General features: G+C 36.6%; 1 protein-coding gene across 6 annotated transcripts in view; it reads right to left on the reverse strand.

Moving 5' to 3' along the window:
* Positions 1–16006, reverse strand: part of CNKSR2 (connector enhancer of kinase suppressor of Ras 2) — a 299057-nt gene that overhangs the window by 94412 nt on the left and 188639 nt on the right. For 3 of the 6 annotated variants that reach the window (XM_016195185.2, XM_007538937.3, XM_007538952.3), the window contains one exon: positions 164–253. The exons of the other annotated variants lie outside the window; for them this stretch is intronic. In XM_016195185.2, the coding sequence (XP_016050671.1) occupies positions 164–253 (90 nt within the window). The remainder of the gene's footprint in view (positions 1–163; positions 254–16006) is intronic. 6 annotated transcript variants of the gene reach the window in all.

Here is a 16006-nt window from a genome sequence, read left to right on the forward strand (position 1 = left end):
AGCAAGACAGTCAAACATCGGTCTGAATTGGTTTGGGTGAACCATAAAGTCAAGGAAAGAATGCAAAGTTTTCCACTAAAGCCATAATAATCTACTTAACATTTTAATTTGGTTTTTTTTTGTTCCAACAACCCAGCCTACACTGAAATTCTAGAACACTTACCTCTTCTACTATCTCTCTTCATTTTATTTGGATCTTCATAGTCCCCCACCCAATTATATTCCACTGGCATAGATATAGGTCGTAGCTTGCCTAAACACAGAGAACAAAATTCATATCACATTGTTTTTCTTCCCCATGTCCGCTCAAATGTATACTGATTTTTAGCTACCATCTGCAAAACACACTCACTCATATGCAACATTATGGTTGGCATTTGTGTGTAGATGAAAAAAAAAAAAAACATGTGCGTTTTGAGACAGAAGGTGAAACTGCCCATAGCAATTGGCCAGGTGATAATGCAAACGTAAGGTACTTTTTATATAAATAATAAAGAACAGGCTAGGTTTGCTCTCTTAGGAGCCCCAGACTTTAAGAATATGGTCCTTTATAAAGAGGATCCTTATTTCAATGAATGCACCTCATTTTCAGTAACTAAATCTCTGCTTTATTCTCAAATGTCCAAGAATCTATATCTTGATAGCCAATCTCCAAAATGTAGCCCCTTCTGTTTGATCTATTTACTGGGTTAACCCACTATTTGATACTGGAAAATCATGATGTTAACTGCTCATCTCTACTAATTCCCAGGTCCTGTTGTCATAAATTTTGGATATCTCCAGGCCTCAGTAACAGAGCAAGAATCCTATTCATGGCCTATAGCTGGGTTTTCCCCAAAAATCTCTTCTAAAAAGTTACAAGTCTAGTTTCCAGATCCAAGCAATTATTGCTTTGATCTATCCTATTTCTCTCTAGGTCTGTATTCCTACTTATGCAACATTTTAATTTAACAAGAAAACTCTTGGTTTAGACATTATGGTTAACTTTTTGGTGTGGCTTAGGTATATTTTTTAAAAATTTATTTTATTTTATTAGAGCACTGCTCACCTCTGGCTTATGTTGGTATGGGGGATTGAACCTGAGACCTTGGAGACTTAGGCAAGAGAGTCTCTTTGCATAACCACTATGCTATCTCCTCCACCCTTAAGTGTATACTTTATGTTTGGCTTAAAATTCATGAAGCACAAAACAACCAAAGAAAATCATACAAAAGTTTTAAAAGGGTACAGACTACTTGCTTCATAGTGTTTTGATTTTTTTGTACTTACTAAATACTGAGGAGACTATATATATATATTTGCCTCCAGGGTTATTGCTGGGGCTCGTTGCCTCCTCTAGGAATCCACTGCTCCTGGACGCCATTTTTTCCCATTTTGTTGCCCTTGTAGGTGTTATTGTTTTTATAGCTGTTGTTGTTGTTGGATAGGACAGAGAGAAATTGAGAGAGGAGGGGAAGACAGAGAGGGGGAGAGAAAGGTAGACACTTGAAGAACTGCTTTACTGCTTGCGAGGCGACCCCCTTGCAGGCGGAGAGCTGGGGACTTAAACCCAGATCCTTACGCCAGTCCTTTGCACTGTAACCTACTTCGCTACCACCTAGCCCCCAATACTGAGGATATTTTAAAAATCAAGTTGAAGGTTTGTGGCATTGAACTAATTTATGGACACCAGTTTTCCAACACACACTTAACTGAAGTCTATATTCACAGTTAACCAACATATATATATATATATATATATATTTTTTATTTTTATTTTTATTTTTATTTTTTTTAATTTTTTTTTTTTGCCTCCAGGGTTATTGCTGGGGCTTGGTGCCTGCACTACAAACCCAGTGCTCCTGGAGGCCATTTTTTTTCCATTTTGTATAGGATAGGACAGAGAGAAATTGAGAGAGGAGAGGAGTTAGAGAGAAAAAGAGAAAGACAGACACCTGTAGACCTGCTTCATCTCTTATGAAGTGATTCCCCTGCAGGTGGGGAGCTGGGGGCTTGAACTTAGATCCTTGTTCAGGTCTTTGTGCTTTGTACTAGGTGTAATTAACCCAGTGCACTACTGCCTGCCAACCAACATATTTTTTTTAAATAATACTATCAAACACCTAATACACTACTGAATAATGTAAAGATAACTTTTTATATTTATTATAAATTATAAAGTTATGTGACTCATTTTAATGACTTGAAATCAAACCTATAATACCTTTGAAGTATGCTTGTACCTAGCACACAACTGCCATAAAACAACTGTTTAGTATATCTCAATGAATGAATGAGAAGTAGGGACTCAAACAGGCCTAGATTGTACTAACACTGATGAGCATACCATTTACCAAGTACACTCTAAGGAAATTATAAATGTTGATTTTAATCCTCATGAGAAATACATCATTACTCTCACATTACCAGCTAAAGAATCTGATAAAAGTTATGTAACTTGCCTCAAAACACATACTTTGCAGGAACAAGCCCAGGCACTTAAATACCACACTTCTTGCCATAATTTTTGGTGACATCAATATTCATTCTCCTTTTAATGTTCCGGACTCTCAGTTACTTGAGGTTCTTTCCTCCAACCATTTACATGTTTATACTGTCATCTACAACAGCTGTAGTCACTTTCAGTCTTCTATTTTCTAACTACCGCTTTCTGGTTTTCTAGCACATACCCTTCAACATTCCGATGATCCTTACCCCTTTAATCTATTGAGCTTTCCACCTACCTGCAACTCTCAATCACCCTATATCTTCTTCACTTCCTTCCTTGTTTAGATAAATTTCAATAAATTTTTGTATTAATCCATATCTTACGAAATTCTGTTAGAAGACTTCTACTTCTGTTCTTAAGGAAACGTGCCAATTACATGGCCATTTATTATGTATGCTGGTAATTTACTTAGTATGTTTTGCTATGCTCTTTGAAAATCTGATAAACTTACTAATGAATAAAAATTGCAGTATTTATTTAAAGACTTCCTTTCAAAACAGGCAAGCAACTTTATTAATGATCACCTAATAATAAAGATTATCTTGAATAATTCCCATGCTTTTACAGAGGGTATAGATTATTTGTCCATCCAGGGTGGGATACAGGTTTATAGAAAGATCTTCATGCCATGCCCCTTAAGGCAGTTTGAAGACTCAGTCCTACAGAATTGCAGTGCTTATAAGTGTCTTATTTTCAAAATCTCTACAATTTATTTCTTCTGAATCTTGTTTTCAAATCAACTGCATTTCAAAGTGGTACTAAAACTGAAACAGTTAGCAGGTCTAGCACTGCTTCTACATGCCAGTAACCAAATGTTTTGGAAAGTGAAAAAGCCATTAAATAAGAAGTTGTATTAGTTGCTATTTTTCATAATAATATATGTTTATACACAGTGATACTTTTCAAAGATTCTACTGGCTTGGAATCAAATATATATATACAAAATAAGAAGAAATTCATTTCACACACAATGTTAAATGCATGATTGCAGTCACAATTTTTTTTAGGTCATTAACTCTAAGATTCTCATGAAACAAAGTCACTGAAGCAAGTAATTAAGCCTTTAATATGTCTGGTTATGTCATTAACCATAGGGAAAATGTGCAGAAGGCTTAGATTGTATTTTCATGGAGTTGCTATTTTAACAAAAGTATACTGCATATTACTAATATGGAACTAAGGAAAACACATCAGATAAAAATGGAGGTTAAAAATTTGTATTAGAATTTACTTTTGGAGGACATCAACTATTTGTCTGCTTGAAAAACTATAAATTTAACAATGTAAATCAAAACAAGTACATTTTATGTACTGTTTAAGTGTAACAAATGATGTGTCAAAGTATCAGTTTTATAAATTTTTACAGCATACTAACATAACACATTTAAACAAATTAAAACAGCTAATATAAGTTAACATTCTTATATAAACCAAAATATAGGAACTGGCTTAAATTAGTTCTAGTTTAAACATACAGATACTGTAGCTTGGAAATGTTTATCTCCACATATCTATAGCAACATTTTAATTTCACAAAACACTAGAACTACCTACCCCAAATTATTCCTATTCCTTCTTAACTACTCAAGGGACAATACTGAAGCATTCCTCACTTGTTCCACAATACCGACTTTTTCCTTTCTCACTAATGATTCCCATTAGCATGCAGACATTTTGTAATTTCTTCAAAACTAAAAAAGAAGAAATAAAAACACTCTTCATCTCCAAGCCACTAAGAAAAATCTTTTGGAAAATGAAAAATCCATTCAATAAAAAGTTGTATTAGTTGCTATTTTTCATAATAATACTTGTTTATACATAGTGACACTTTTCAAAAATTCTACTGATTTGGAATGAAATATATGTTACCTAGTTACTGCCTTACTTTCACATTCTCCTTATTTTTACATTCCGAGAACCCGCATTTATATTCTCAGTTTCCCACTACTCTCCTTCTATTTCTTGCTTTTTCTAACTTTACTGAAGTGCAACTGACAATACTTTTCATATATTATAGCTGTATATCAGGACTTTTAAAGATGTTCAAGATGTAGTCTACATATACATTATAAAATGATGGCACAATCAAATTAATTCATACATCTGTCATTTCACATAGTTAGCATTTTTTGGGGTGGAGTGAGAATTCAAGATCTACTTACTCCCTTAGAGAAATCCAAGTTACACCATATAAAAAGGTACAGGGGTCCTTAAAAAATAAAACTAGATCTACCATATGAAAACCCAGCAATCCCACTGTCAGAGCATATCTATATTTATATACCTACCTACCTATGTATGTATGTATGTATGTATGAATGTAAGTATGTATGTATGTATCTATCTATCTACATGCATCTCAAAGAAATACCTGCACTCTCACATTCATTGCAGCATTATTCCCAACAGCCAATAAATGAAAACAACCTTGGTCTCCACCAACAGACAAATGGCAAAAGAAAATGCAAGTGGCCTGGGTCGTAGCACACCTGATTGAGCATACATCCTATAGTGTGAAAGGACTCAGGTTCGAGCCCCCAATCCCCACCTGCAGGGGGAAAGCTTCATGAGTGGTGAAGCAGTGCTGCATGTCTCTCTCTCTCTCTACCACCCCCTCCTTCTCAATTTCTAGCTATCTCTATTAAATAAATAAAGATGATAAAAATTAAAAATATTAGTTTATTTAAAAAAGAAATATATGCATAAATTAAATATTATTTTAAACATATTTTATTTACTTTACCTTAATGAGAAAGATACAGAGAGAAAGACACAGAGAGAAACACCAGAGCACTGCTCATCTCTGGCTTATGGTGGTGTTGGGGACTGAACCTGGGAGCTTAAATCCTCAGGCATGTAAGTCTTTTGCAGAACCACTATGCTGTTTCCCCTAGCCCCTAAATGGATTATTATTCATCAACAGCCACAAACAGTAAATCCAATCACTTAAGACAATACGGATGAAATTGAAAGACAGTATGCTAAGTGAAATAAGGCAGACACAGAAAGAGTAAACACTGTGCGATCTCACATGTATGTGGAATTTCTGTCTCTTAAAACTTCTCCAATGAAGCTCTTGTCCACACAACTTCACCTAAACTTACTGTCAAGGTCACTAGTGCCTCCATGTTGCTAGAATAGACAATACTCAGAATCCTTGAATTTTCTGATTTCAGCATTTTCCAAACAGTACTGCTTCGTTCTTGAAACACTTCCTTCATCTGGCACCCAGAATACTATACTCCTCTGCTTTTCCTTCTCTCTTTTCTTCTTAATTTCACTGGGACTTTTCAGATTTAAGCAATAAAGTAATTACCCTTAAGACATTTTGGTCTCTTGTCACAGTTTGAGTTTCTCTACATTTGTTCTTATTTTCACTTGCAGATTCCCTTTATAGCATGTCAGTTACAGCATAAAAAAAAGTATTAAAGAAGTTATTTGAATTTTGCCCCTATTAAAGATTCTAAATTTCATGAGGTTCACCTATACTTTCAGTTTCTTTCCCACTCTTGCTTTCTGTTCCCCTTCTTCCTTTGCTTGTTCCTAAGGTAATATATTAACCTAACTCTACTGTTTTAATATCTGTGTAATAATCAAGTAAGAAATAGAAGTCCTCTCTCTAGGACCTTGCCCTAACTGTAGAGCAGCAATGGCAGGGACTGCTCCACTCTCTGAAGAGAGGCTGGGTCAGCCTATTCAGGCACTCTAGAAAGATAGTCCTGAAATGTGCCACAAAGACTATCTTTCCAGAGCCCTACCACACCAGGGAAAGATAGAAACAGACTACAGGATGAATCGACCTGCCAATGTCCATGTCCAGTGAAGAAGCAATTACAGAAGCCACACCTTCCACTTTCTGTACCCCATAAAGAGTTTTGGTCCATACGCCTAGAAGTATAAAAAATAGGGAAGCTTCCAATGGAGGAGATGGGAAACAGAGCTCTGGTAGTGGGAACTATATGGAATTGTACCCCTGTTATCCTGTAGTCTTGTTAATCATTATTAAATCACTAATAAAAATTAAAAAAAAGAAATAGAAGCCCTTTCTTCTGATTCCTTATTTATAAATATTCCCATGTTAATCTACCATGATGTCAATTGAAATATTAATGAATTATTGCCTTTTTCAACTACATAACCTCTTATACTTTCACTAAACATGCTAAAATCATTCAGTTGCAGAGTGATAAACAGAACTTGAAAAGTGGGGGTCGGGCGGTGGCGCAGTGGGTTAAGCGCATGTGGCGCAAAGCGCAGGGACCGGCGTAAGGATTCCGGTTCGAGCCCCCGGCTCCCCACCTGCAGGGGAGTCGCTTCACAGGCAGTGAAGTAGGTCTGCAGGTGTCTATCTTTCTCTCCCCTTCTCTGTCTTCCCCTCCTCTCTCCATTTCTCTCTGTCCTATCCAACAACGAATTGCGTCAACAAGGGCAATAATAATAACCACAACGAAGCTACAACAAGGGCAACAAAAGGGGGGAAAAATGGCCTCCAGGAGCGGTGGATTCATGGTGCAGGCACCAAGCCCAGCAATAACCCTGGAGGAGGAAAAAAAAAAGAAAAGAAAAAAAAAAAAAAGAACTTGAAAAGTAGCAGTCTCAGCTGCATAAAAAATTCTCCTTAAGTCTGACATACCCTTTAATGCTCCCACAAAAGCTTTCTGTAGAGTAAGGAGAATATATATATAATCTCCACACATCTGTTCTGAATATTTTAGACAATATTTTGATGAAAATGAGTATAGTAAGGAATGTTAAGCTACAAGAATGCCATATATGCCCATTATACTCCCTACATACCAGACACAGAAATTACTTTCAGATGGTTGACTCCATTTCTAGGAAAACATCCTGAATGTTATTTAAGGTAGAGAATTAAACATTTGAAGAAGAACAAAACTGAATTAAATGGAAAGTCAGTGCTTTTATAAAGGATAAAGGTAGCATATCTAGAGCTAATAAAATAAGAATTGGGCACTTTGATCATTAGGGTCATATTTTTCAGATTTCATTTTTGATAAAAATCTCAAATATAAATATGGTATGCTGTCTATTTCTACATTGACTTTAATGTTTTATAAATAATGCAGATTAAGTAAAAGCTCAATAATAACTTAGAAATAATTTCAATTTTATTTATGAAGAGCAAAAGCAGTTAAAATTTCATTTCCAAGAACATTCTACCTCTTGTTTTTGAATTTTTACATAGCATTCTAAAAGTGATCTAGATTTCAAATGGAGAGAAACAAAAATTGTTTCAGGAAGAAATTCTGAACTGCATGAATAAATATATGGATCTTTTGACATTTGATTCCAAAGCTAATTAGAACCAAATTACTTCTCATAAACATTCTACTAAGAGAATAAACATGCTATATGAATTGAAATTCAGAAAGGCAAGTTTTTCTTAATTGACATTGCCACTATGCACTGGGATAATTTCTCTACATTAGAGGGGTGTGGGAAGGCTGGGAAGTATTCAGATGTCTTACATGTGGTATGAGTGACAAATGAATTTTTAGATCTTCCTCTGAAAGCTCTGGTGTGTGTAAAATAATGAACACTATAAAATATTAAAATGTATTTGTCCTTTGAGGCATACAATATTGATACAGATATATACAATAAAGATGACATGGACATGTAGACATTATTTGGTTAGGAGGAAGGGAAAAATAGAAGGTGAAACTTAGACTAGCTGTGGTCTATTATAGCAGAGCCAAGGACTCTGAAAGGGGAGGTAGGGGATAGTAGGTTTTGGGGGTCCAGTGCAGTTATCTGTCATGGGGGGACAAAAAATTGTACTTAAGTGATAGTTATCTTCTAAATCACTATTCCTCCCAGTAATGTGATGAGGAAAAAATGCCATTTTCAAGTTAAATAGTTATAAATTAAAGTAATACATATTTTTAAGTCTTAGTGAAGCCATATTTTGAAAATCTTATCAGAATATGGAAGACAGTTAACTCTCTTACAAAAATAAAAAAGACAATGATAATGACGGTAAAGTAAACACTCTTACTGAAGCAAATTGACATAATAACTTTAGTATAATTTCTTTTCACATTTTTTCTCTTTAAAATTACAACAGTTAGATTACCAAGAAGGATAAAGATGGAACCTTTAAGATATAATAAAGTTAGTTTCTCAGGATTTTAAGTCAGGGTGTAAATATGGACTTTCTACTTTTTATCCTGATGCAAATTCAAGTCCACTGTATTGCATAAAGTTCAATTAATTTATATTCAAAATAAATTACTGATATGTATAATCATTGCTTTTTAAATAACTTGGATCCACTTGCATTTCAGATTTCAGGCTCAGGGGAAAAAAAACTAGTATAGCCACAGGCCCTCTGGAATATAACTTAAAAATATGCCTACTAGCCATCTACAAAACAGAGACCCCCCCCCAACTCTTCATCTGCACTATTCCAGCCTTTAGGTTCATGATTAGTCAACAATTTGCTTGGCTTTATATGTTAAGTCTCTTTTCAGCCATCAGGTTCCAGATGCTAGCATGATGCCAACCAGATTTCCCTGGACAGATAACCCCACCAATATGTCCTGGAGCTCTGATTATCCAGAGACCTGCCCCACTAGAGAAAGAGAGAGGCAGGCTCTCATACTCTTCAGGAGTATGAATTGACCTGACAACACCCATGTTCAGCAGGGAAACAATTACAGAGGCCAGACCTTCCACCTTCTGCACTTCATAATGACCTTGGGTCCATATTCCCAGAGGGTTAAAGAATAGGAAAGCTAACAAGAGAGGGCATGAGACATAGAGTTCTGGTGGTGGGAATTGTGTGGAGTTGTACCCTTCTTATCCTATTTATAAATTAAAAAAAAAAAAGAAGAATCTCAGTCCAGTCAGTTTGCAATTTTTCTAAATTATTGTTCTTAGTGGTGCCTGGGAATCATCCATAAGTGACTTCACTGTTCTGGGGCAAACTTTTTCATTCTCTGAATTGGGGAACTTGGATGTTAGACCAGAAAATATCTAATACTTAGAGGAATATATTGACAGAACTTTTTTAGATCTAAATTTATAGGCATCTTCAATGATACAAATCCAATTGCAAGGAAGACTAAAACACAAATAAACCAATGAGACTACATCAAATTAAAAAGCTTCAGTGCAGCAAAAGAAAATACCACCCAAAGAGACCCCTTACAGAATGAGAGGAGATCTTTACATGCCAAATATCAGACAAGAGGCTAATAAAATATATAAAGAGCTCACCAAACTCAGCAGCAACAACAACAACAGCAACAACAACAACAAAAAGATGGGGAAAAGATATGTACAGAATATTCACCACAGAAGAGATCCAAAAGGCCAACAAATATTAAAAAAAAAGGTTCAAGTCATTGATTGTCAGAGAAATGCAAATAAAGACAACAATGAGATACCAGAGCCCTACCTCACTAGGGAAAGACAGAAATAGGCTGGGTGTATGGATCAACCTGCTAACACCCAATTCCAGCGGAGAAGCAATTACAGAACCCAGAACCCCTACCTTCTGCATCCCCAAAACAACTTTGATCCATCATCTAGTGAGGGAGAAGTGATAGGAAGAGGGTAAGAGGGCTCTGAACTCCAGCTCTATCAGGTCCCAGAGAGAGGGGATGAAAAGGTGAGAAATATTTGGATATAGTAATAGGGTTATGTGTGGCCTGGAGGGAAGAGAGGACTGGGCCTGGAAGAAAAGGGGGGCAATTGTATACAAATGTAGACAGATAGTAGTAGTAGAGATGACAGTTAACCTTTATCTGCAACTTTGGGAGAACTGTGGTGCTTTGCAATGGAGGGACTTGGGATTCAGAACTCTGGTGGTGGGAACAGTGTGGAATTATACCCCTGTTAACATTTTGTAAATCAATATTGAGTTGCTAATAAAAAACTAAAAAAAAAAAATTGAGCTGAGCTGTGATACTAAATTCAGGTTTGTCTGACCTCAAAACTCTTGCTCTACTATTTCTTTCAGTAAAATTATACAAATTAAGTAACAGTGCCTTCCCTAGGAGGATACCCTAATTTTTACATTAGGAACAGACTATTTTCTATTTCTATGCCAAACTATTATTGAACTACTTTTCTATCAATTTTAAGGTCCATTATCACCAAAAACTTGATGTTGAAATTATTTTGTGAAGCTTACATATAGATATTATGAACTGTATTAAAAGAAAACCAAAAGAACAAGAATTTCTTGAGTATAATATACATCTCATGTTTGTGAATGTTTGATTCATCAATTTCTTTTCTTTTTTTAATATTTATTTTATTTATTTATTCCCTTTTGTTGCCCTTGTTGCTGTTTTTTTTATTGTTGTAGTTATTATTGTTGTTGTTGTTGGATAGGACAGAGAGAAATGGAGAGAGGAGGGGAAGACAGAGAGGAGGAGAGAAAGATAGACACCTGCAGACCTGCTTCACCGCCTGTGAAGCGACTCCCCTGCAGGTGGGGAGCCGGGGTTCGAACTGGGATCCTTATGCCGGTCCTTGTGCTTTACGCCACCTGCGCTTAACCCGCTGTGCTACAGCCCGACTCCCTGATTCATCAATTTCTACTGTTCGTCCTGCTTTGGAAATGGTATGTTTTACTTGAACACAGATATTACCTGTGGTAGAACCTCATTTTGTTTTCTCTATAGCAAAGCTGATGAATGAGAGCAGAAATTTTACTGAATAAGGAAGATTATTTATATTTTTAAAAAAGGGGGCGGGGATGGGACACAGTCTTTTGGTGGTGGGAGTGGTGTTTATGTACAATCCTATTAAAGTGTAAACATATAAACCACTATTTAATTAATATGAGAGGGGAAAAATTGATCATATGTCTAGAACTTCTTAAAACACAGACTGAGTCTTTTTAATACATAGGCTGTCTTTGATATGTTGACTCTCCCAAAAGCCTAGACCAGGGAGAACAGAAGCAACCGATAGCACAGCTATATACAAGATGCTGGGTATTATACCCCAAACCCTAACAAAGGGACTTTCCAAAGTTAACCCTATCACCAAATAATGTGACAATAACAATAACTATCCATTGTCTTCTTGAACCCTAAGACAACAGGAACCTCACATTTCCACTATAGAGCCTATATTTCCCTCAGTCCTGGAACCTTAGGGTGGGGCCCACTTTTCTGCATGCTGCTCTCAATTCAAATCAAATAATATTGCATCCACTTCTTCTTCTAGCGTTTGCCATTGCATCCACTGATCGCAACCTAATCAACACAACGAGTCCCACCCCAGCACGCTTCACTTCAGACTGTGACCTGAGACTTCAGGTGTGGAATGACAACCCTTCAGCTTCATCACTCGGGTGAGACCTTTCCTTTCATAGTATTCTCTAATTCCATTCCAGGTGTTCCACTCCCCAATAAAGTCCCCAAACCTAGATATAGTCCAGGTCCCCTGAGATAGAGCATAGGTTCACACGTGCCCATAAACTAGGGGAAAATTATATACCTGAAAGCAGAAGTACACAAAAGCATGCAGGGAATACCCCCCCCGCCACACACACACACACTTCATCTGCACTATTTCAGTCTTTAGGTCCATCATTGTTCAACAATTTGTTTGGCTTTGTATGTTAACTCTCTTTTCAGCCACCAGGTTCCGGATGCCAGCAAGATGCTGACCAGACTTCCCTGGACAGACGACACCATCAATGTGTACTGGAGCTATGCTTCCTCAGAGCCCCACCCTACTAGGGAAAGAGAGAGGCAGACTGGGAGTATGGATCGACCAGTCAATGCCCATGTTCAGTGGGGAAGCAATTACAGAAGCCAGACCTTCTACCCTCTGCAACCCACAACGACCCTGGATCCATACTCCCAGAGAGATAGAGAATGGGAAGGCTATCAGGGGAGGGGATGGGATATGGAGATCGGGTTATGGGAATTGTGCGGAATTGTACCCCTCTTATTCTATGGTTTTGTTAATGTCTCCTTTCTTAAATAAAAAAAAGAAAGAAAAAAAAGAGAGAGAGAGAGGGAGAGAGAGAGAAAGAAAATGTGGAGGGTGAGTCTACTTGGAATAAGGGCATAAGTGCAGATATGGAACCCCAGTGGGAACCTTGGAGACAAAACATAAATAAGAGTTGTATCTGGGGCCAGGTGGTAGTGCAGCGGATTAAGCACAAATGGCGCAAAGCACAAGGACTGGTGCAAGAATCCCCTGGCTCCCTACCTACAGGGGGGTCACTTGGCAAGCTGTGAAGCAGGTCTGCAGGTGTCTATCTTTCTCTCCCCCTCTCTGCCTCCCCCTCCTCTCTTGATTTCTCTCTGTCCTATCCAAGAACAACAATGACAACAATAACAATAGCAACTATAAGGGCAACAAAAGAGAAAAAAAAGACTCCAGGAGCAATGGATTCCTACTGCAGCCACCGAGCCCCATCAATAACCCTGAAGGCAAAAAAAAAAAAAAAAAGAGTTGTATCCATTGACACACAGTCTGCCTTGCCAAAAGATGAGATTTTTCACCTGTCATTCCTTTATAACTCTCCAAAGAATTCTGAATTTGAAATCTATTCTGATTCAAAATATCATAAACTACAAGAACTGAAAAAAGACATACGGAACATTCTGAATATTAAAGGAAGAAAATGAAGTAATAAGTCACTTGTTTAAAATGAAAAAAAAAAAGAGAGGCTTGTGTTTGAAAGTAAAGAAATGTGAAACTTTTGGGGAGTCGGGCTGTAGCGCAGTGGGTTAAGCGCAGGTGGCACAAGGACCGGCATAAGGATCTCGGTTCGAACCCCGGCTCCCCACCTGCAGGGGAGTCGCTTCACAGGCGGTGAAGCAGGTCTGCAGGTGTCTATCTTTCTCTCCTCCTCTCTGTCTTCCCCTCTCTCTCCATTTCTCTCTGTCCTATCCAACAATGACAACAATAATAACTACAACAATAAAACAACAAGGGCAACAAAAGGGAATAAATAAATAAAATAAATATTTAAAAAAAAAGAAATGTGAAACTTTTATGTGTGCTTAACCCTTTAAAGAACTTTAGTAACACAATTAGTTAGAATTTAACTGTTCAAAAGGTAGAAGGATGTTATAAGAGGGGGAGAAAGTCAATGTTGAAACATAACTAGGGATCTTGAAATCTACATTCAACATCTTCACTTCACACTGATTAAACCTGGTTTCCAGTGCCACTGCCCACAGATCATTCATCATTTGTTATTCATATAATAAAGGGGACATGGTGCTTGGTTTTATTCTGTTCTAACTACTGAAGTGCAAAGTGTCCAGGTAGAATGTCAAAAAATTAATTTTGCTCAATGCACAATATACTGAGATAAAATTTATGAGAAGCTTTTCGAAGATACTAGCTTTTCATGTATTAATATGCTTTTGGTGAAGACTAATTTTTTTATCAGAAAAGATCTGGATTCCTTCAGATTCATACTATTCTGTGGTATTATTGTAAAAATGTTTTTCTCCAATTTTTATAAAATATGATCACTCACAGACACAAAGGAATTCAGTCAAATGTATCTACTGTTTAGCAGGTTTCTATGCATAGAAATATGCTGTGATAGAATAGCAAGGGCAAAGAATCTGAGAAAACAGAGTACATGAAAAGCTGATGGGAAGGAATACCATTCTGAAAAGTTGCCAAGCAACTGATCTCATCAAATTTGAACCTTTGCCTTTGAAGCATAAGCGAACACAACCACACAGTTAATGACTTAATGCCATTCCTTTAGCCATTTGCTTTCACAATAAAAGAAAAGAAAAAAAAAAAAACAAAACTAATGTAGCCACAGGCCCTTTGGACTATAACTAAAACATGCCTACTAGCTAGGTACAAAACAGAGACAACCCCAACTCTTCATCTGCACTATTCCAGCCTTTAGGTTCATGATTGGTCAACAATTTGTTTGGCTTTATATGTTAACTCTTTTCAGCCATCAGGTTCCAGATGCTAGCATGATACCAACCATACTTCCCTGGACAAACAGCCCCACCAATGTGTCCTGGAGTTCTGATTCCCCAGAGACCTACCCCACTAGGGAAAGTGAGAGGCAGAGTGGGAGTATGGATCAACTTGTCAATATCCATGTTCAGCGGGGAAGCAATTATAGAAGCCAGTCCTTCCACCTTCTGCATCCCACAATGACCCTGGGTCCATACTCCCAGAGGGTTAAAGAATAGGAAAGCTAACAAGGAAGGGCATGTGATATAGAGTTCTGGTGGTAGGAACTGTGTGGAGTTGTACCTGTCTTATCCTATGGTTTAGTCACTGTTTCCTTTTAATAAAAAAAAAAAACTTGAACTGCTTATAGACTAATATTATTTGTCAACTTAATGTAGCTAATACTACTGCTATTATTACTTAGATATTAACATCTTTATGTTATTTTTGACTCAAATTTCCTAAGGTATAACTAACAAAATTGTATATACTTAAAGTATACAATGTGATGATGATTTGATACATGTACTCATTATGAAAATATTAGTACAAACTATTTGAAATATTCATTATACTCACAGTTACCCTTTTCGTTGGTGTTGAGAATACTTAAGCTCTATTCTGTTAGTCACATTAAAATTCCTATGTAATAATGGCAATAGTGAAAATAAAATACTTTGCACACATATAGCACTTCCTAGAAAATTTCCATGTGTTGTCATTAAATTAAAAAGTCTATGAGGCAAATATCACTTTCTTAATTTAACAGTATTTCCAAGTTCACACTGGAATATCAAAATAGCAGATTATCTAATATGACTAATGCTACAGACAATGCCAGTACCTTATATAGGTTAATATTTCTGTTTCCAGAAATTACGCTTTTTATCATTTTAGGAAAGTAAGATCTATTTCATTTTTTTTCTGATTTAAAAAGGACAGAGCAGGGGCCGAGTGGTGGCACAATTGGTTGAGTGCACATGTTATAATGCACAGGGACCAGGTTTGAGCCTCCCGGTCCCCATCTGCAGGGGCAAAGCTTTACAAGTGGTGAAGCAAGTCTATAGGTGTCTCTCTTCCCCTCTATCTTCCGCTTCCTTCTTGATTTCTGAATGTCTCTATCCAATATATAAATATTTTTAAAAAGGACAGAGTACGTTGTTGCTCATTCTATATTCTTGATTTAGCCATCTTTCCCTAAGGTCCGTCAAGGCTATTATCTACATAAGTACTTGTTTATTATAGTGCCAGTAAACAGAAGACATCATATTAAAAACACACAAAACTAGACTTATTTTTGAATACCTAGAATCAAATGTTCAAAGTTGGAAAGAGTAAATTTACTTTTGGAAATGGTTTTCCTACAATGTGGCAAAAAATTTCACTGGTAATCAACAAATATTCATGGGTATTTAATCCCATTTTAGGACTTACTAGTTAGACATGGTATTTAACTCAATACCATATTATTTTGAGGATCTAATGGGTTAATGCCTTTATGTACATGCATATTTTAACTCAAAACACATAACAGCTATACCATGATTCCCCAGTATATTTCAACATCTTCTCTATGTAGAC

The sequence above is a fragment of the Erinaceus europaeus genome, chromosome X (assembly GCF_950295315.1).
Source record: "Erinaceus europaeus chromosome X, mEriEur2.1, whole genome shotgun sequence".
NCBI classification, from domain to species: Eukaryota; Metazoa; Chordata; class Mammalia; order Eulipotyphla; family Erinaceidae; genus Erinaceus; species Erinaceus europaeus.